General features: G+C 49.7%; 8 protein-coding genes across 8 annotated transcripts; 5 read left to right on the forward strand and 3 right to left on the reverse strand.

The window, feature by feature from the left end:
• Positions 1 to 3,904: 3,904 nt before the first annotated feature.
• J7337_002962 (uncharacterized protein) lies at positions 3,905 to 5,458 on the forward strand (the record flags this gene model as incomplete). The annotated part of the gene is made up of 1 exon (XM_044820687.1): positions 3,905 to 5,458. One exon carries the CDS (start codon positions 3,905 to 3,907, stop codon positions 5,456 to 5,458), a length of 1,554 nt encoding a protein of 517 aa, XP_044684987.1.
• A 310-nt stretch (positions 5,459 to 5,768) lies between these two features.
• On the reverse strand, positions 5,769 to 8,279 carry J7337_002963 (uncharacterized protein; the record flags this gene model as incomplete). The annotated part of the gene is made up of 1 exon (XM_044820688.1): positions 5,769 to 8,279. One exon carries the CDS (start codon positions 8,277 to 8,279, stop codon positions 5,769 to 5,771), a length of 2,511 nt encoding a protein of 836 aa, XP_044684988.1.
• Positions 8,280 to 8,783: 504 nt separating this feature from the next.
• J7337_002964 (uncharacterized protein) lies at positions 8,784 to 9,219 on the forward strand (the record flags this gene model as incomplete). The annotated part of the gene is made up of 3 exons (XM_044820689.1): positions 8,784 to 8,837; positions 8,976 to 9,078; positions 9,131 to 9,219. 3 exons carry the CDS (start codon positions 8,784 to 8,786, stop codon positions 9,217 to 9,219), a joined length of 246 nt encoding a protein of 81 aa, XP_044684989.1.
• Positions 9,220 to 9,417: 198 nt separating this feature from the next.
• Positions 9,418 to 10,592, reverse strand: ERP38 (Protein disulfide-isomerase erp38; the record flags this gene model as incomplete). Its single annotated transcript, XM_044820690.1, has 2 exons — positions 9,418 to 10,022; positions 10,079 to 10,592. The coding sequence occupies 2 exons, from the start codon at positions 10,590 to 10,592 to the stop codon at positions 9,418 to 9,420; spliced, it is 1,119 nt and encodes a 372-aa protein (XP_044684990.1).
• Positions 10,593 to 11,821: 1,229 nt separating this feature from the next.
• RPS29 (40S ribosomal protein S29) lies at positions 11,822 to 12,088 on the forward strand (the record flags this gene model as incomplete). The annotated part of the gene is made up of 2 exons (XM_044820691.1): positions 11,822 to 11,883; positions 11,974 to 12,088. 2 exons carry the CDS (start codon positions 11,822 to 11,824, stop codon positions 12,086 to 12,088), a joined length of 177 nt encoding a protein of 58 aa, XP_044684991.1.
• A 798-nt stretch (positions 12,089 to 12,886) lies between these two features.
• On the reverse strand, positions 12,887 to 14,299 carry TUF1 (translation elongation factor Tu; the record flags this gene model as incomplete). Its single annotated transcript, XM_044820692.1, has 2 exons — positions 12,887 to 14,020; positions 14,096 to 14,299. The coding sequence occupies 2 exons, from the start codon at positions 14,297 to 14,299 to the stop codon at positions 12,887 to 12,889; spliced, it is 1,338 nt and encodes a 445-aa protein (XP_044684992.1).
• A 1,063-nt stretch (positions 14,300 to 15,362) lies between these two features.
• Positions 15,363 to 15,833, forward strand: J7337_002968 (uncharacterized protein; the record flags this gene model as incomplete). The annotated part of the gene is made up of 1 exon (XM_044820693.1): positions 15,363 to 15,833. The coding sequence occupies one exon, from the start codon at positions 15,363 to 15,365 to the stop codon at positions 15,831 to 15,833; it is 471 nt and encodes a 156-aa protein (XP_044684993.1).
• A 1,412-nt stretch (positions 15,834 to 17,245) lies between these two features.
• Positions 17,246 to 20,266, forward strand: J7337_002969 (uncharacterized protein; the record flags this gene model as incomplete). Its single annotated transcript, XM_044820694.1, has 1 exon — positions 17,246 to 20,266. The coding sequence occupies one exon, from the start codon at positions 17,246 to 17,248 to the stop codon at positions 20,264 to 20,266; it is 3,021 nt and encodes a 1,006-aa protein (XP_044684994.1).
• Positions 20,267 to 20,274: the final 8 nt, after the last annotated feature.

Below are 20,274 nucleotides of genomic sequence, written 5' to 3' on the forward strand. Positions count from 1 at the left end.
CGGGAAGTTTCCCCTAGGGGAGCTTGAGAGAGCTGGGTTTATCTCTTGGCGGAATTGGGCATTGTCGATTAATTACGGAGCAGTCTAAAAGCATTGATACCTTCAGCGGAAGTTGCCGCCTGCCTGGGAACGAAGCTGGACACAGTAATGAATATGGAGTATCCATGTGTTACAATATGCCGGTCGCGGCTATTGGCTACGGTAGTGAGCTTTACGAATACTCAACAATCAGTGCAAGCGCTGCAAGGGATTATCGACTAAGACGAGTGATGAGACAGTCTAGTCTTCAACTACGCCGCATGATGGGGTGGCCAGGAAACTCCCCTCCCGAGTAACGAGTAAAGGCTTTCATGAAAATCTCATACTGCAAAGCGAATGTGAATTGTGCAGACCATAAGGGTACGTAGCCCAGCCGCGTGATATGGGGTGCCAACCCGAAGGAGAGGCTATCGAGATCTAGATTCTCGAGATTAGACGAGTATACAATAGTACAAGCTGGTGTATTCTTAAGACTGCTAAGCGCCTTACCAATTTGGTATGTAGATACCGTAAGAATTGAGACAGGCTGGCACGCATTCTGAAAGTATCCATCAATCATTATCACTATCTGTACTCCGTAATTTCGTTACGTATTCATAAACGTTTCTTGTCTTGGGACGTTCCCGATGTGGAGGGGATGTCCATGTGTACGTGCATATATGTATATGTAGAGATCTACTCTGTAGAGAGGCTAGAGAGGGCACACAGAAACAGTCGGTGGCTGATGACAAGGAGATCCACAAACGTTAACGAGAAAGTGAAACATGTTCTTGAATTGCAGAACTGTGCATTGCTTTGCTGTGCTGTGCTGTCAGTTTTGCTTTTTCCTTCTCGCAGAACCAATGTGCTATAAAATTCCATACCTACCTAGTCTACGGAGTACTTGAAAATTACTTGCCAACGACCAAGCTCGGAAGCTTGAGAACCCACTAAATATCGGCCAAGTCAGCCACGGGCTGTTGAACGGGGTTCAACGGAACGAGACCGGTAATAACACCTTGGAGCACTGTACATACCGTCTGAAAAGGAGTTTAGGAAATCTTTGTATGTATCGTGCCCACAACGGACATGCATCGGAGATATTACATGTTGTGATGCCAAGATCAAACATCTTTCCCAGTGCTACAGCGCTGACCCAACTCGCTGGGCCGCCAAACACAGCTTGGAGGATCACATCAGCCAGTACCTAGTTATCGACCAACACCAACATGAATGCCAGCATGAATGCTTGCTCGATCAAGGAACACCCATGATGGACATGGGAAAGCAACAATATGTTAGATGCCCTTGTCCCCCACCGCCACCGCGCTAAGTGCGCCCCTAACAGCCTTGCAACTGCAGAGACTAGAGTTGCTGAGCGTCAATCCATCTTAGGACGGCTTAGCTATCCTTGTGCGACCAACAACAGGAACGCACAAGCGCTCCCCTGTCAGATGCCAAGTCCCTATTGGGCGAACAAGTCTCGTTCCCAAAGAAGAAGCAAGCTCTGGGGGCGCCAGAAGGATGCACTAGAGCGGCGCTGGGGAGGGGAGGGCCCGAGGCTCATGATGGGACGGGTCCGGGCCTGTCCCCGGTTGTCCCAAAGACCAAGTCTAATCAAGCCATCCATGCATGTCCTGGAGTTGCTCAAAGGAGACAGGCACAGGCACAGGCACAGACTAACAGGACTCGCGCTGCATGTTCATACCTATGTACATACTCATCCTCACTCACAATGTCGCACTCATCTCGGGGAGTATGTTGATGTACTACCACCACAAGTTCCATCCATGGATCTTCACCACCCAATCCACTCACTATCACGGATTCTCAGCTGGAAATGGTCAAAACCCCCATAGGCACCACTTATGTACACTTCGGTACCTCTCCAGCACCCTGGCACCTGTGGCAATTCTTGGAAAACAATACCCGCACCTCTACATTCTCAAGTAGTCTAGTCACTGACAGTGGTACCTCCATGTCCTCGAGCGATGCGTTTTGCAGCGGCTGTCTCGCCTGTCCTGTAACGGCTTGATCTTAGCAATGGTTACACAGAGCGTGCTACTCCTAGTTTGGCAGATCCCGCCGTACCAGAGCAGATGATATGGGTAATGCATAGAAGAAACCCACCGGCGATCCGTAGTCCGTCTCTGTTTCGACTCGTGCAGTCAGTCACTGTCTTGTGTCTCACGAGGAAACCCTGCTGCCCTGGACTTCTTGTCCCATCCCAATGCTCCGCCAAACTTCCATGGATCTACTGTCGAGCACATTGCCCCAGGCCCTTTGTCTCTATCCCCGGCAGTGAAACAGATGGCCTCAGCCTCTTTTCTCTTGTCCTGGCTAGGAGTGGCGGTGGTATTGGTATGAGCCCCATCTATGCCTGTTAATGTATGCTTTCTATGGATGCTTGATCTGCCCCTTGGATCACAGTAGCATTTATGGAAAGGTGATGAGCTATAGAAAGACCTCATTGCGCCCGAGAACCGGGGCTGACACTCACTATCCGCCACAGCTGGGCTGCCCTGATGCATTTCCATGCGTATCGACTTAGCCCTGTGCTCATCTCTGTGACGACTTACCTTACTTGCCTTACTTGCCTCACTTTAGTTTCTTTTGCTTGCTTGTCCACTCTTTGCTCCTAGTCCCTTCCCAAATCCTTTTATTATCCTGGCTGCTTCTAGTCCTCTGCCACCTTTTTCTTGCAGAAACTCTGACTGTTGACTACCGCTAAAATTACCCTTTCCCTCCACCCTCCTCCGTTTTCTCGGCCGAGAAACGGTTCGATAGGAAACGTGTGGTCGTAGAGCTACCGTGAGGAGCCGCGGTGAACTGTCGAGGTGAAACAATACCTCAAGGTATCACTACTTACTTGCTGGGTTGCCGAGGAAGCTTTACTGTCTAGGTGTACTTATGGCTCAGAGCTGGGTTAGAGAGGAATCCTCATCGTCTCATTCCGCGAGAGCGGGGGGAAGAGCACAAGCACTTGCACACACACAAGGGCAAGTAAACTCGCATGTACCCTTTACAAATATGAACCATGCGTCCTCTTCGTCGTCAAGGAATCAAGCAGCAGCAGCAACACCAACAACAGAATCACAAGTACAGGCGCAACTACCTGCTTCAACATCGACGACTGCGATCTTCCCAATAACTGATCTGACCACTCATCCGTCTTCTATTCCCCACCCTACCAGCGTCAATACTTTCAATACCATCGATATTCCCTATACAGAGAGCTCTTACAGTAGCAGCAACGTTTCTCCTGCTTCAATCAGTACCCCGGCTACTCCCATTACAGGTGCCGGCAATACTGAACGCATCGCTACCACCAGAAGCCCATCTGTCTCTGCTGCCAGCACTTCAACTAAAACTACTTCAGTCGCCTCGACTGCCTCAGCTTCATCCGACCTTGTTGCACCATCAGCAGCCCCTCCAGCTAAAGCAAAGCGTGTCCGGACCAGCAAGCCCAAAGTCAAGACAGGGTGTGCCAATTGCAAGTTCGTCTCCCCAATCCTTGTCCCCTATTTCTCAACCTTGGTCGTGCTCGGGTGTAATGGTAGCCAAAATCTCACCTTTGTGGCATTATAGACAAAGGCGAATCAAATGTGACGAGGCTCGTCCAGCTTGTACGCAATGTGTTCGAAGCAACAAAACCTGCACAGGCTATCCGCCCCCTAGTCGCAGTTCCCGCCCATTCGAGGAGATCCGGATCGCTCCAAAGCCGATGCCAGCATACGATGCCCAAGCATCTTCAAGCACTTCCATTGCTCCTCTCCACGGCGACTACCATCTCCTGCCACGTCGGGCCCATCAAAGATCAATTTTGAGGACTACATCTCCGGGGACTACTTCACCGTCACCCACTACTTACCATCCATCCTCCGTCATGCAGATTCAACCAAATGAATCCTTATACTTTGACATATTCCGCTCACACACTGCTAACGAGCTTTCTGGCTCCTTCAAAAATCTCTTCTGGACGCACTATGTATTGCAGGCGTGCCACTCTGAGGATGCCATCAAATGTGCTGTTATTGCACTGGGTGCTCTGTATCAGACTCTCGAGCAGACGGCTGCCCTGGATATGCACAGTGGATCGGAGATGGGTGGTGACGCCCGTGTCGAGCTTGTCAGGGGTCATTGGCAAGTTGCCGTCAGGAGATATGGTGATGCATGCAATGCTTTGGTGAAACTCAACACCCAAGACCAGAGATCACACAGGACCTCGATCATGGCGAATGTGCTTCTGGCCTGCTTTGATTCCTTTATTGGTGATCACAGGCAGGCCATTCACCAGATCCAGACCGGACTCGGCCTGCTCGACATCTTCCGCACTCAACAAAGACAAAGACTCCCTCCAGTTTCCGAAAATTCGCTGGAGGAGGAATTGGTTATCATTTTTACGCGCCTGGCGATTCAAGCAAAGTCCTACGATATGGCATTCCATTTCCCCCAGCCGTTCAGTATAAGGCTCAGCTCACAATCGCAAACACAATCTCCTGGTCCGAGTGGCACAACAACCCCTTCGCAAGAGGAGCCCTTCTCGATCCCTGAAACTTTTTCATCTGTTGTCGAAGCTCGGGTGACCTGTGATGCGTTGAATGCTAGAATCATGAGATACGTCGAGGAGCTTTTCGCCATGAAGACCGACCTCAAGAGTACCCTACCCCAATCGTGGCTTGACTATGGTCTTCATTTCAAACATTACCTGGACGCTTGGGGGAAAGCGTTCGACAACCTGTTTTTCACACGGCACAATCCTTCTGTCAGCCTTCAGGAGAAAGCAGGCATTGCTGCACTGAAAATGCTGTCCACGAATTCAAGAATCCTGTACCTCATGATGTTCAGTGACAAGGAGTCTGACTTTGACAACTTCCTTCCTCAGTTTCAGACAATTGTTGATCTTGGTACCGAAATAGTCGGCGACGAAGAGAGGCGAGCCGCATCCCGCGATTGCCCCGATCCTGAGCACTGCCAACATCGCCAACGGGAAAATTGGCAAAGCCAAGACTTGTTCCCGCCCATGGGATTCTCAGCTCCGCATCTCAAACCCAGGTTCGCAGCTGACATAGGGATTGTTGCACCTCTGTTTGTTGTAGCGACCAAATGTCGCGATCCAGGAACAAGGCGCCGAGCTATTCAGCTTCTACGCAGCAGTGCCCGCCGTGAAGGAATGTGGGATAGCGAGATGGTTGCGAATATTAGTGCATGGGTCATGAATCTTGAGGAGTCAGAGGCGCTGTCCATGGGGGTCGAGTCGTATCATGTCGATGGCATCACGAGGCCCATACCACGAATAGTCCCCGAAGAAAAGCGCTTCACAATTCGCTCTGTTGACTTCGACCTTCGAACTCGAGTTGCGGACCTTCAAGTTGGCACTCGCGGTCTCCCACCCGGTATTCCCGATTCTAAATTTCGTCAAACTCGGCTGAACTGGTAGCGAGGCCAGAGGAGTACTGGCGCTCATATTCGTGTTGTATAAACTGGTTTACCAGCCGTGTATATAGACATGATCTTTCGTGGAGGTGGTGTATTGGACTCGGAGTTCACGGAGGTTGGGAAATGTGTTGAAATACCATATCCATGTTGTGTTATCAATGCAACAAAAACTCTCTTAGGAGACAGACTCTAATAGTACATCCAGCGCCTATTATGCATGCCATTCTGGGACCTAAACATATCAAATTCGTGCTAATGCTGAACAGTGCCACCCACGTGTAAAAAGTGAGAATGCCCATAGTCTCACGGTGTTACAGCGGTGGTAACTCTTCTCGACATATGGGACACTGGAGTCGAAATCTCATCCAACCTTCCAAGCAAGCGCTATGAAATATATGCCTGCAAGGTGTGACCATGTATAAGCGACGAGCGAAGACACCAGCAACGCCGGTGTCTTCATCTTCGGCAGTGAGCACTGGTACCTCCAAGACTTCGCGACAGATTGCGCAGTCGATACTCCTCGTCGTGCTTTGCTTCTTGCTGCCATCATCACCTGATGACCGGGCACGCTCGATACCCGGGGTGTCATCAGCAAATAGGCCAATTGGCAAACCACCAGCTTCGAGACTATCCTCGCGAAGAACAGGATGGTAGTCCCAAGCATCAGGGGCCCAGCCAGCGGGAATGCCAAAGCGGGGACCGATAATGTCTTGTGCAGCAAGAATGATAAGCTGTATCCAAAGCCAGGCGCAAAAGACAAGGAACGCATGTCGGTCCGAGCGAGCATAAAGAAAATTGTCCTCTTTGATCCAGAAATAGGCTATGGGGAGAAGTCGTAAGACAGACTGACCAAGGACGAATGGCCAGCCAAGAGCTCGGCGGCAGTTTCGACGAGTATTACGGAGAATTTGAGGAATCCACAGGGATAGATAGATGAGGATACACAGATTCAGGAACAATGACCTCAGATTGGGATACCATGTTGTAGAAGAAATGGCCAGGAATATAATACATAGAGAGGAGAGGATCATGCGGCCAATGATGCTTTGAAAAGATTGGGGGGCCTCCTCAGCACGTTGCGCAGTTGTGGCGCCAGGGACTGCTGCAGTAGCAATCTCGGCATCAATATCTTGATCGGAGGGAACAATCACAGGCTGTTGCTGAGATCGAGGAGGGGGAGGCATGGCCGGTTGGTGCGTTGTCACAGGCTCTGGCAAGAGTGATCTGTCTGGAGTCGCCGCTGCGTTTAGTTCGGTGCCATTGGTGTTATCACCCATGTTGTTCGCTTCCCGCTCACGTCGAGGCCGGGCTTCAGGAAGCTGAACTTCATGGATTTTGGCGAGAAAGCTTCCACCAATGGTCATGGACAGAAATGCGGCAAACAAGAGGGCCAATGTCGGCAGAAAGGTGGCGCCAGCAGATGATACCCAAGTTGCTGCAGCAGTGAAGGTCATGCCGTCAACCATGAGCATCATGGCGATAGTCCAAAAGCTCACTCGACCCATGGTCGAAGGGGTGCAAGACTCGCGCATCTGGTTCTTGAGTAGATTGATCTGACCAAATACAACGATCGCGTAGACAAGAATCCATGTTTTGACTTGGTAGAGTTGAACCTCTATCTTCATGCCTGTTAAGTGCTGGGCCTCGCTTGGCCCAAAATCTGGTGGTCCTTTGGTCTCTAGGAAGAAGCCGCAGTCTGGAGAGTAGATGATAGCTGACATCTGGAGTTTGGGTATCTTTGGGATGGGTGCGCCAACAGGTGATTGTAACTCTGACTCAACAGCGTCGATAACAGACTCTAAAGCCTCCCGCGATGATTCCTGAGAATCTATGTTGAAATGGGTTCGACTTGGTGGAAAGACTTGCGCATACATAACATATTCGCAATGTGGCGATGGGTTAGTAGTGTATAGAGGGTTCTCCAGATCTGAAGTCCATGGTACAGTCTGGTCTGCATATATGTTCTCCCTCTTTGTCGCAATGGTGTGAGCGATCGACTCGTTAAGTAGCCTCTGACTAGACTGGAAGAAATCCTCACTTGGTGTAAGGTGTGGCAAGCCGAATATGCCCTCGAACTTCTCGCTGGTGGTGGTCATCAAAACCACGCCCTGACGTGGCCAATGAACGCCCCATAGCCTCATTTCCCAGTCATGGCCAGAGCCATGGGTATCCTCAATAGTCGTCGTGCCCTTGACACTCCGTATGAGACCTCCAGCGACGGGGACGCTACTTTCAGTTGGCAATTGCTCATACTCGTTGATGGTTTGATTTCCTTCTAGGCGCAGCATCATGCGGCCTGTGCGACCAGTAATGTTACGCGCCCAAGGCACATTATCACCAATCCAGTCCATATCAGGAGCAATTTTGCTCAGATTGTAGCTGTTATATCCTCTAGAGATAGAGCCTTTTGGCTTGACCCATTCTCCATGAACAGTCCCGGATGCATTCAACCAGATAGGCTCACCATGTCCGGTGTCCCACAGATTATGTTCTCCAATAGGTGGTATGGCATGTCGGCTGAAGGCCAAACTCCGCTCGCGGAACCTTTTCAAACCGCCCCAGGAGAGGTTATCATCCGCACGAAAACCCGTAAGATTTAAAAACGATGAGTTCGTCTTGGAGTCTTTCCCTGGGACTGGTGCGAAATCGCCCCATCGCGAAGCATTCAGCACGTCTAGAGCATCCTGAAAATGATCAAGTCTCTCGCCAGCGAGATCGGAAAGAGTCAGAGATTGACTTGAGTAGTCGCTATCGGGGAAGACGAGCCAAACAATGAAAACGATAAATATAAGTGTAGCGATTGGATGTTGGGCTTGAGGCATGATGGATAGATGGCCCACGATAGCGAGCGACTATCACTGTATCATGCTAAAATTGGGTTAGTCGTCGGCCCAAGACGACGTGGTAAAGATGGTAATGACTGAAGAGATTGAGCGTGATGAGGAAATGAGTTCGTAGATGTAGGCGGTGGCTGATACTTGGTGGCTGGTTAGCCTCTCTTCATGAGATATTGTTTGAGTTATGAGACCTGGCGTTCGTAGAAGTGGTACGTATCGCGGTTCCATTGTTGGCTGAGCCCAGGTGCTGATGGTGCTAAAAAGAAATGCCGTATCCGTCTATTTTCCGGCACAGTATGAATAAGGGGCAGTTCAGCATCATCACACAAACCAGACACAATCACTAACGCACGTATACACGCTCGCAAGACAAAGATTGCACTTAAGAGACTACTTTGAGTACCTCGGTGTCTCTCTATACAGACCTCCATTTCTCCAGTTTAGTTCTTTCGATACCCCATCCTTTCGTCCTCCTATCACAATATCATGATGGCTAGCAACGAGCCGCAACCAGACCCCATAGCCAACAGCAAGCCTGAAGATGTATGTCTTACTCTTTTGCGGTTCAGACAACCGTATCTACATTCATTTTATATAGTGTCGCACGGACAACTCTTAAATTGGGCTCAAGGCCTTCATGTATGGTTTCAACAGCACCCGCTGACTCGTTCTTTGTTACAGCCTTCAGATGATGCTCGCGCCGATGTCACAGCCGCTGTTGAAGAGCTCCTAAACTCTCTGTCTAATAAATTTGCTGGTGTCTCGTCAGAAATCTTTGCGAAAAGTGAGTATCTCAGGGCTCGTATTCCGCAGCATCCCGCTAACATAGTGTGAAGTGGATGAGATGTCCCGGAGGCTGGATAATCTGGAAGCAGCTCTCCAAGAGGGCAAGGCGAAAGATGGAGGATCAACCAAGTCCTCGTAAGATTTGATTCAAATAAGGGATACAGGGTATTTAGGGTTTCTCAGTTGTTTCGATTCATCACATGCCAATAGAAGTGCTAATATGTCTCGTTACGAATTTTATCCTGTCGAGTCTAGTCAACGAAGTTCCAAATACATAAAACCCTTTGATTCGTGACTTCCTTTCTGATCTCATTTATCATAAGGCATACATGGTTCTTTACAGTTCATCCTTAATCTCTTCGACCTTCTCCTCGACCTTCTGGGTGAACTTGCGAAGAACGTTGGTCTTCTGCTGAATCTGGTCACGCTTGGCGGGGGCCAGTCCACCCTTGGTAAGGATGCCGTCCAAACGAGCGAGCTCCTTCGACACCCAGTCATTGTTCGAGCTCAGCTTGTCAAAGACGCGCACGTAGTACTCGGCGTAGGTTTTCTGAACAGAATCGGTGAGGTTCTCGACCTCCTTCTTGACCTCCTCGGCGACGTCAGCGATGGCAGCACCGCCTGTGATCTTGGCCACGAGCGTGTCAAGAGACTCAACGGTACCAGCAACGGTATCAAGGCCACCGCCGGTGACTCGATGGGTTCCGGCATGCTCATTGATCCAATCAACAAAGGCCTGCTCACTGCGTCCACTTTCGTAGGCTACAGCCTTCTTGCTGCCAGCAGGGAACCACTTAATGGTTGGGTAGGACTTAACACCTTGCTCCTCAGCCACTGCCTTGCTGTTGGGAGCTTCGGCATCAACCTTGGCGATCAGGACATTCTTCTCGTTTACGAATGTGTTGGCGAGGTCTTCCCAGGTAGGGGCAAGGCTCTTGCAGTCTGGAATATGTCAAGATTAGTGAGATTGAACGAAAGAATGGCACAGGAACACTAACGTCCACACCACGGAGCGGTAAAGGCGACGAGAACATGCTTGTCGCCACCAATAGCTTTGGGAAATGTCGCATCGTTGAGGTAGGTAACCTCGCTGGGCAGCTCAAGCTTCTTCTTGGGTTTCACACCAGTCTTTTCAACGATGAAATTGGTCAGGCTCTCAAGGTCGCGGCCAGACTTGTAATCCTGAGGCTTGTTGCTCTTGCCATCGAAGTACTTAAGGGTAGGGAAACCCTGGATACCAAATCGCTTACCGAGCTCACGCTGAGCGTCCGCGTCGACTTTGGCAATTTGGACCTTGTCCTTTGCGTACTCGTAGGTATTGGCTAGATCCTCCCAGACAGGAGCAAGCGTCTTGCAGTGTCCACACCACGGGGCAAAGAACTCGACGAGGGTAGGTTTGCCGGACTTGAGAACGATATCGTCGAAATTGGAGGGAAGTAATTCGATGACGGCGGATTTGGCTGCGACGGTGGCAGCAAGGGCGCTCAGCACGAAGCTCTTGATAAGAACCATTTCTTATGATGAACTTGATTCGATTGTTTTTGGAGGAAAAAGAAGTAAAAGAAAGAAAAGCAAAATGAAGCAAAGCACTGTCTGCAATCAGAGAGGTGCTTGTTTCTGGAGAGTTGCTTGGAATCCACCAGAGATGCCAGCTTGCATAGGAATGTCCGGTGTATGTGGACATCCCTGTAGGTTTAAAGCGGGACCTATACCTACGTAGCTACCTACCTAGGTAGCTAAGGCGAGCTTCACCTGTATTGGTCAGCCATCATACCTACAACAACCCATGGCTTGGATTACATTTATTTCGATGAAGTGTCCTTGATTAATAAGTTCTCTTTGGTTCTCTCCACTCACCATGTTGTATAATCCCCTTTGAACTAACTAGTTGCAGAAATTAATAACCATCTACCTTGGCCATTGAGTAGCCTACAACCTACCTTAGTTGTACGCTGTGTGTTAATGAGAACCTCAGCACAACTATAACATAAATTCTACCAGTGTAAGGCATCCATCTGAAGGAAACTTGGCGATTCAGAGCCTGCGAAACAGAAAACAACGTCCATCTAGAATCCCCGTAAACAGGACGTAGATGGGTATCTAAATTCAGCGCTTCTTGAAATACCATATTCGCGACAAGAGCGCTATAGTTCTTACAATTGGCCCGGCCGAGGCTCTTTTGGCTTCAACTCCAGGGTCTAAGTTGGATCTTCTACAGAAACGTGATGTTATTCTTGGCTGCTGTATGAAATCGTTGCACAGGTTCACAGCAAAAACCAGCGTTGTGAATACTACAGGCAGTCAAATGAAGCACAATCTTAGCAGATGTTTCTCGAGAACAACTCGCTAGGTATCATAAGGTAAGGTACCTTAGCTCACGATCCTTCCATGACAATCTTGCTGTGTAAAAGGGTTACGATCTCATTATGCACAGAAAATCAGGAATGGCATATTCAAGCTCATGCAGAAATCGAGTTTAAGCCAATGGGCTGCAAACAGACGTTTATGTTCGTTCGCTCTACAGTGGATGCCAGGTAACCCTGTTGGACAGCTCCAGGAGAGCGGGTCCATCATTGAGATACCGGGTCATTGATAGTCCGGAGCCCGCTGTGCCCTGCTCCTACCCGAACTGGGGCCCTAGTGCACACAAGTCAAGTAAAATTTCCAGCAGTAACCCAACTCGCGAATTCAAATCCTCCCGCAACCCTTCGAGCTTTCGGCCTTCAATCATCACCGCAAAGATGTCTCACGAAAGCGTCTGGAACTCCCGCCCCCGAAACTACGGCAAGGGCTCTCGCAGCTGGTACGAATATATATCTCCTTACCCGAAATTCCATGCGCCCGGTGGCGTCGAAATCATCGACCGAAAATAATTGATGCTAACATCTCGTAGCCGCGTCTGCAAGCACAAGGCCGGTCTCATCCGAAAGTACGACCTCAACCTGTGCCGTCAGTGTTTCCGTGAGAAGGCCAAGGATATCGGCTTCAACAAGGTGAGTTTTAATTGAGCGGAATCAACATGGACCGCAACACCCAGGACGATGTTCGGTCAAGTAGTGGGAACAAGGAAACTGACCCAGGATTGCCTGCAGTACCGATAAACGATCATGACACCCGGTTTTCTCGGTTAAGGGATGGGGGAGACTGCTGGAGAGCATAGTATTGTGTGGATGGGGGGACTCCCCAGCAGAACGTCAAAGGCCTCGCGGTAACAAAAAAAGAGCACTCGGAAGGCGGCCGCTTGGAACAGGAGTTTTATGGCTTGCTTGGGTCCCTCAGGAAGATCGTGCGTCTGACGAAAATCCTCCGAGGATAGACGAATACCATTGCATCGGACCTCGATCATGTCTCTGTGTCCTGTCTTATCCTCCCACTTTTCCGCACGACTAGCCTGTGGCTATGGAGTGCATCGAGTCAATGTGATTAATGACAATTCTAAAGAAAAACTCCAAGTGCTGGCCCTCCCGCATCCTTGAAGACCCCGTTGTGCTCATCAAATGTTGATCCAACCATCATTATTCATCACTGCCACAATGATTATCATATTGCCGCAACGGACAAGGATTCAAGGTGAAATGGATGTTTTTCGTTTATAAGTCTTATTACTGCCTCCCCTAGATTTTATCTAATTCAAATCACCAAAAGGTGGGAGGAAGCAGAGCGGAGATCTTTGAGCCCCTAGGCCAGCTAAATAAATATACAGGAGCCGAAATGGACTCAAAGAAAGACATTGCATGATTGTACATAAGCGTAATAATTCGTACACCGTCCCCGTTAACCTTTTCATTTCTTGTCTAAAACGCCGCTTATTTGAGGATGCGAGTGCAGAGACCAGTAGCGACAGTTCGGCCACCCTCACGGATGTTAAATCGCTGACCAACCTCGATAGCATTGGGGTGACCCATGGTGACAACCATCTCGGTGTTGTCACCAGGCATGACCATCTTACTAGAAGCATCCTCAGTACCCTCGGGGAAAGTCAGGTCAATGGACTCATCTGCAGTTCGAAGGTAGAGCTGGGGTCGGTAGTGCTCCTGGAAACCGGTGTGTCGGCCACCCTCCTCCTTTGAGAGGACGTAGAGGGAAGCGAGAAACTGGGTGTGAGACTTTACGGTGCCAGGAGCGCAGACGACCATACCACGGCGGACATCCTCACGGCGAACACCTCGGATGAGGAGACCAGAGTTGTCACCAGCCTGGGACTGTTCACAAGACTTCTTGAAGGTCTCGATGTCGGTAACCTTGGTCTTGATAACCTCCTGGCCCTTTCCGACAAGCTCGATCTCCTGATCACGCTTCAGAACACCACGCTCCACACGGCCAGACACGACGGTGCCGCGGCCAGCAATGGAGAAGACATCCTCAACGGACATAAGGAAGGGCTTATCGAGGTCACGCTCGGGGGTGGGGATCCACTCGTCAACGGCAGCAAGAAGCTCATCGATCTTCTCGGTACCAATCTCAGGGCGCTGGTTCTGGAGAGACATGAGAGCAGAGCCCATGATGACGGGAGTGTCGTCGCCTTCGAAGCCGTAGGTGTTGAGAAGCTCGCGCATCTCCATCTCGACGAGCTCAAGCATCTCGGGGTCATCAATGGCATCGACCTTGTTGACAAAGACGACAATTCGCTGGACACCAACCTGACGAGCAAGGAGCAAGTGTTCACGGGTCTGGGGCATCTGTCCATCGGAAGCAGCAACAACGATGATAGCACCGTCCATGTTGGCTGCACCAGTAATCATGTTCTTGATGTAATCGGCGTGACCAGGGCAATCGACGTGGGAGTAGTGGCGGTTCTCGGTGGCGTACTCGATGTGTGCGGTCGAGATGGTAATACCACGCTTTCGCTCCTCAGGAGCCTTGTCAATGGCACCATACTCGAGGAAGTTGGCGAGGCCCTTGTCAGCCTGCCGCTTTGTGATGGCAGCAGAAAGAGTGGTCTATGATAAAGAGTCAGTTGGGTCTTGAGAGAGAAAGAGAGACGAGGGGTTATAGAATAGAAGACACAGTCATACCTTGCCGTGATCGACGTGACCAATTGTACCGATGTTCACATGAGGCTTTGATCGCTCAAAAACAGCATATGTGCGGTAAAGGTTGAGGACACCGGAGGTGTTCTGCTTGCTGAAGGCGGACTGAAGAGGGTTGATGGGGTTAGCCCGTAGACCTTGTCGGGCGGTGCGCAGGAAAGGCGCAAGGGATCGGAAAGCGGTCGACATGGTGGCGGCTCCCTCTAGATAGTATAAATGACAATTAAAGGCGAGATAAAGCTGAGAGAAAAGGGAACAGAGGCGAGAAACACACGATGGTGCTGTCGGGGTGCACGATGGAGGCGGAGATGGAGATGGGAAACGGCTATAATGAGGCCTCGAAAATTTCTCGAGCTATCAAGCCAGGCCTCTTGTCTCGCTCTAAAGGCGACTGTCTGTTCAGAAATGGATATATGGTGGAGCCAGCCCGCCAGTTTTACGCCCACTCAGACCACAAGGAAATAAAACAGGTAGATCACGTGGAGCTAATGAAGCTGAGGTCCCATCAAGATCCTGTACTTATGACCTACTTCCTACTTTATGCAAGGTATGAATGGTGTTTTGCACGGAACAGCTGAAGAGCTTCATAATATTAAAAGCGTATGAGTTGCACTTCTTTATATTAGTGTAAATTGGCCGATTTTGGATGGGTAATCGTGCTTTTCTGGCTGCCAGATTATACAATGTATCAACGACTCGGGACTATAGTACTTAGCTTACTATGTTTCCATGTCCTCAGGGGATTTCTAAATAATTCTCGGAATCCGTAGGATCTGAAGTACTGTAGCACATCTAAAGGTATCAGGACGTTTCTACCAAAGCATTTCGCGAAGCACTGCCAATCATATGCCTTCAACAGTAGCATAATACCGTAGAAGTATCCTGTACCCTCATCTTATTTGCGGGTTCCAGAATTTGACCAGTGAGACGGGTCCATCGGAGAAGGCCAACAAAAAGAACCTCTCAAGTCGCGCGCCATATAAAAATCTCAACCGCAGCACCTCAACTCACAAGCTTTGACATCTTTCCCTCTCCTCCTTGAATCAAGCATTACTCCTTACAATATCCTGGAACCATTGTTTCCGTCGTTTTAAACTACAACACCTGGACATCTTCACGAATACGATCACTAAACTCACCTGGTTTAAACGCGACCGTCTCTTCAGACCTTCAACAGCGACAACAGCAACCTCCTAAGCAGGTTCATTCACAAGGCCGTACTCCATTTCTAAAGTAACTGAAAGCACTCAAAATGGATCCTGTTGCTCAACAACAGCAACACCAGGGCGAGGAGCCTGAACTCAATGCCTTCGGAAAACTCACTGCTCAGTTCCTGCAGTATGGAGCAAATGCATCCAACAACATTTCAAACGCCTTTGACAACATGGACACAAAAGCATGGCTCCGTCTGACCGTCGTTGTCGGTGGCTACATGCTGCTGCGCCCCTTGTTCCTCAAGTTCGTTACTAAGGGGGCTGTCCAAAGGATGGAGGATGAAGATGCCCGCGAAAAACGCAAGGCACAAATTTCTCCCAATGAGCTACGTGGACTAGTTGAGGATGAGCCTGAGATTGACGAGGAGGGCGATGGCACTGGTGCCGATTGGGGTCAGAAGGCTAGAGTGAGGCAGCGGACTATGCTGAAGGATCTTCTCGAAGCTGAGGAACGAAGGAGGGAAGAAGAGGAGGACGACAAGGACATTGCTGATCTTCTAGAGGACTAGAGTCTCACCATCTTGGCTTCTTTGGGCGCATTGGTGGGGAGTATCTGATTTGGCTGATTGAAAGTGACAAGAGGGTCACATCACGAGCTGCAAGCACGTCTCCTAGACTGGCCACTGACTTGATTGAAAACTTGGACACCTCCACTTCGGGTTCTTGTAAAACGCAGGGTTAAGCTGGTTTTCCCAGTGAGGCTGATTCTTCTGATCAGAATGAATCCCACCAGACCATACTGATAATCTAAGAAAGCGGAAGAAAGAAGTAGTCTGAAGCACAATATTATTACATATGTATAGTGTTGCCGTTGTTTAGGAACCATGAAGATTATGAAGTTGACCTAGGATGCCCATGCTTATTCGATAAATCATAAAATGCAACCAGAGCTTCCAACCGATTGTGGTTCACGTTGACCGGGGAACAGGTAAACCCACGACTGACGGGTCAAGGTAGTTCAGCATTGTAGCGCTGCAAGTACACGTGTAAGAAAGCATTAGGACAAACTTGATAATCTGACACAAGGAATGTAATGATAAATTGTTCTTACATGTGGACTTACAAGTATTACTGGCAATCCCTGCAGTGTCAGGGAGTTAGTGGGCAGAAGTGATTGTTTTGGGATTACCACTAGAGGTTATTTGAAGCACCTAATCTGGAGGCATGTGAAGATCCGCCTGCTGTATTACTATGTACAACCGTTCGATGCTGCATAAAGTTCTGTGTCGGGTTACCGAAACATGATATCCATGATCCAACAACTTGTGGTGATACGCTACCCTTGAGCAAATCGGTGATTTTTAAGGTGGCTTTGGCTTTAATGGCGTGCAAATCGAAACGTAGGAGGGGCAACCTAGCGGGGGTATTGGAGAGGGGTGGCAGGGTAGATGCCCAGCTGCCCACCAAGAGGTACTTAGATCTGCGTGGCCCTACAGCCAATTGCCAAGTACTTCAACTGATAGTGCTATGTCATCTGGCTTCGTCCTTCGATTTGGACCCAAACTGCGCCCCAAGGCATCTCCGACACCTTCTCGTTCCTTCTGACGTCGCCGCCTTGAAACCAAAACTATAACCCACGAAGTAGATCGTGTCTTTTTTCTGTAGTTTTTGTTTAGGCTACCAGGCTTGAGCTTATAGTTTCGGCTTCAGCATTCACTTAGAACGTTTCTCAACGGGTGATAGACCTGGACCGCGAACTATTTTGGAGCGCCCGCACCAATAACAACCTAACCTTACGGTCTCCAGCAGGCCTGTGCGACAATAGAAAACAAACACCAGCAATCTGCCCGAACTACGACTCGATCTGAGCAGATTTACTTGGCTGTCCTTCGCTTTATGATCCGTGGCCGCATTTGCTGGTCCTGTTCCCTCGATAGCGTATCATGATTTCGTGCCGATCAGACATATAGACGCTGGCATCATGGGCGAATCGTTTGACATACAGAACCTCCTCCAGGCGGGTTACTTCACAACTTCTCGAGCCAAGAGTCCGAAGCCGTATGGTTACCGAGATCTTACAAGAGAACTACCACTTACACAGAAAAACAGTCCATCATCGCCAAAGTTAGATGATCGTCCTTCCTCTCAACCCCCACCGTCGCAGCAACCCCCATATCAGCTACCGTACTACCCTTTAATACCACGACCACGGTCCGCCGCGCCCGCACGAGTACCAAGAGTTAGGCCGCCGCCCCCATCTGTGGAAGATGAGGAAGTTTCTCTCAAGCGAGAGCATGGCGTGTGCATCGCAAAGTATCAGGAAGAAGAGCCTCCATCTCGTGGGGATATTGAACAGAACCCTATGATAATGGAAGTTCATGAATATAACCCTGAGCGGCGCTTTGTCATTCTGACAGGATCATCAAACGGCTCAGAGGGGGGTGAAGCAGGAACGAGGGTTGGGTCGGACAGGAGACGTGAGACTGAGAGAAGAAGAGAAGAGGACCGACGCAATGAGCCAAGCAGGAGACCTGAACGTGAACGAAGATCTGAACCTGAAATGAGGAACGAAACAAAAACTCCTCGTACTGACCGGTTCGAGAAAGCCCAGAGGAATGAGCGCACCGAGCGACAAGATCGGCCATCGGGTGATGCATACACAGATACAAGATCCAGCCGGAGATATGATAGTAGTCTCAAGGCTGATGCAACAACGAACAGGGAGCGTAGTCGACCACCGTTGGAAAAGAGACGGAGTCGGCAGGATCTACCTCGACTCGAAACCGATTTTGGGGACGACCAACTCCCCGAAAAATACCGTACTCGTCCTTCAGCCCCTGCCAGTGGACGACATGATCAACCCCCTGCACGACCCCCAAAGATTCCTCTTGATCCCCAGCTCGCACCAGAGGTTATTAAAAATAGCGCCAGTGGACGGGATCAAGCGTACTATGGACAGTCTCAGAGTGCTTCTCGTAGGTCTCCTACTCGACCAGGGCATGTATCAAGCGCCCCTAATGAGCGACGATATAATAATGGCCACACTCGTACTTCTTCAACCGCTTCCACCTCAAAGCGTACGAATGTCGAGACTGAGAAACCGACACGCCCCCTCTCAAAAGAGCGGGTTGGAGATGCATCAGCTCGCCCTCTTTCCAAGGATCGTGATGAGCAAGATGTCCGTCCGCTTTCAAAAGAAAGAGTTGGAACTGAATCCTCTTACCGAGGTGATTACTTACCAAGAAGTTCCAAGAAAGATAGATCCCCTTCCTATGGGAGGACTGATCGTGAAGATTATGGAAGATCGTCGACATACCCTCCTCGTGAGCCAACACGGGAACCAACAATAAGACGTGATGACCGTCGTGATGATCGAGGCGACGACAATCGATCTGGTGACGATCATCCAAAGGGCCCTCGGGAATTGCACCCAAGACGTAAGAAGTCAGTCGTCTTGCAGGATGAACGCGAATCTCAGCCAAAGCTGGAAAAGGTTGATGCACCAAGTGGTCCTCGATTGAGACCAGGAGGAGCTACGATGCCTATTCCAGTCGTTATACCCAAGGGTTCGGCAGTCTCGGATGATTTTACTCAAAACTTACGACCTGCGTCAACGTTTCCAGTTGCCCGAGATAAGCATGTTCTTCCGGAGAGGCCTAAAAATGAGCTTCCATATCCCGTGGATGAGGACACTTTGATTGACCCCTTTGATACTCGCGGCAAGTCTGAAAGAATTGGTAGGCCACGATCCCAATACGAACCAGACCCAATTATATCAATGCCCGAGATGCCAACACCTATTGCCATCGGGCCCGAAATACCACTTGAAGCCAGGCCAGCATCAGCTATTTCATCTGCCACTCGCTCTCCGGCTTCTTCGCAATCATGGCAACCTCCAACATTTGACCCCAATCGAGATGGCGTTCGCCTTGAGAAACCGGTGGGGTCTGTTAGGCGTCATTCGGAGCATCAAGAAGCAACAGGTGTAACCACGTTCCCCGAATGCCGCCGCAAGCACCCTGTTGCAGGTTTGGTGGATTGGCTTACACTGCCTCGTACAGAGTTCAACATTTGTCCTGATTGTTATGGCTCCGTCTTCGCCAAAACCGAATACCGAAAGCCATTCCAACCGATGCTTCGCCCCACGGCTCAGGCGATTGCATGCGATTTTGGCGTTGGACCATGGTATCGCATTGCTTGGCTCCTTACCTTGAAGAACGAATTGCCGGATCTACGACTCTGTTATGAGGTTGCCAAAGCCATATCCACCACTTCCAGCCTGCCGTGCCCTGGTGATAGAGTCACCACCCGTAATTGGCTGACGCTCTGGAGCCCACACACTCGACAGCCTGTATATGATTTTACCATATGTCCCCAATGCGCTCAAATTATCCAGGCACTGTTCCCTAATCTGACTGGAATTTTCATTCCTCTAGACTCCCGCTCAGAACCTACCAGAGGGCTTTGCGCTATGCGTTTTAAGCCAAAAAGAAAGCGTTTCGTCATGTATTTTGACGCCATGGAAACTACTTCAGATCAAGCTCGACTGGAACAGGAAGAGCCAGACCTTGGCACTCTTGCACAAGAAGTTGAGAAGATGGCCGCAGTGAGCGAGTGTCAAGAGGACAAGCCAATCACCAACGGATACTGGCATACTATGCAATACCTTCGACAGTTTTCTGTCTGTGGTGAATGCTTCGATGAGGTTGTCAGGCCATTGATAAAAGACGACAATGTCATCGCTCGCAACTTTTATATGAAGCCACAAAAGCTGCCACTCGCAACCTGCCAGCTCTACTCTAATCGAATGAGAGAGATTTTCAGAAAGGCATGCCGGTGGAATGACCCCAAATACTTAGAAGCTAAGGTACTTGAGAGGATGGACGTCGAAGCCATGATTCACGAAAAACTGGCCAAGCTGGATAGATCCAAACATGAAGACGAGGATTGGGTTGAGGAACAGGTAGATAAGTATATTCAAGAGTGGAAGAGGTGGGAATGATGAGATAT

The sequence above is a fragment of the Fusarium musae genome, chromosome 2, assembly GCF_019915245.1.
Source record: "Fusarium musae strain F31 chromosome 2, whole genome shotgun sequence".
Classification (NCBI taxonomy): domain Eukaryota; kingdom Fungi; phylum Ascomycota; class Sordariomycetes; order Hypocreales; family Nectriaceae; genus Fusarium; species Fusarium musae.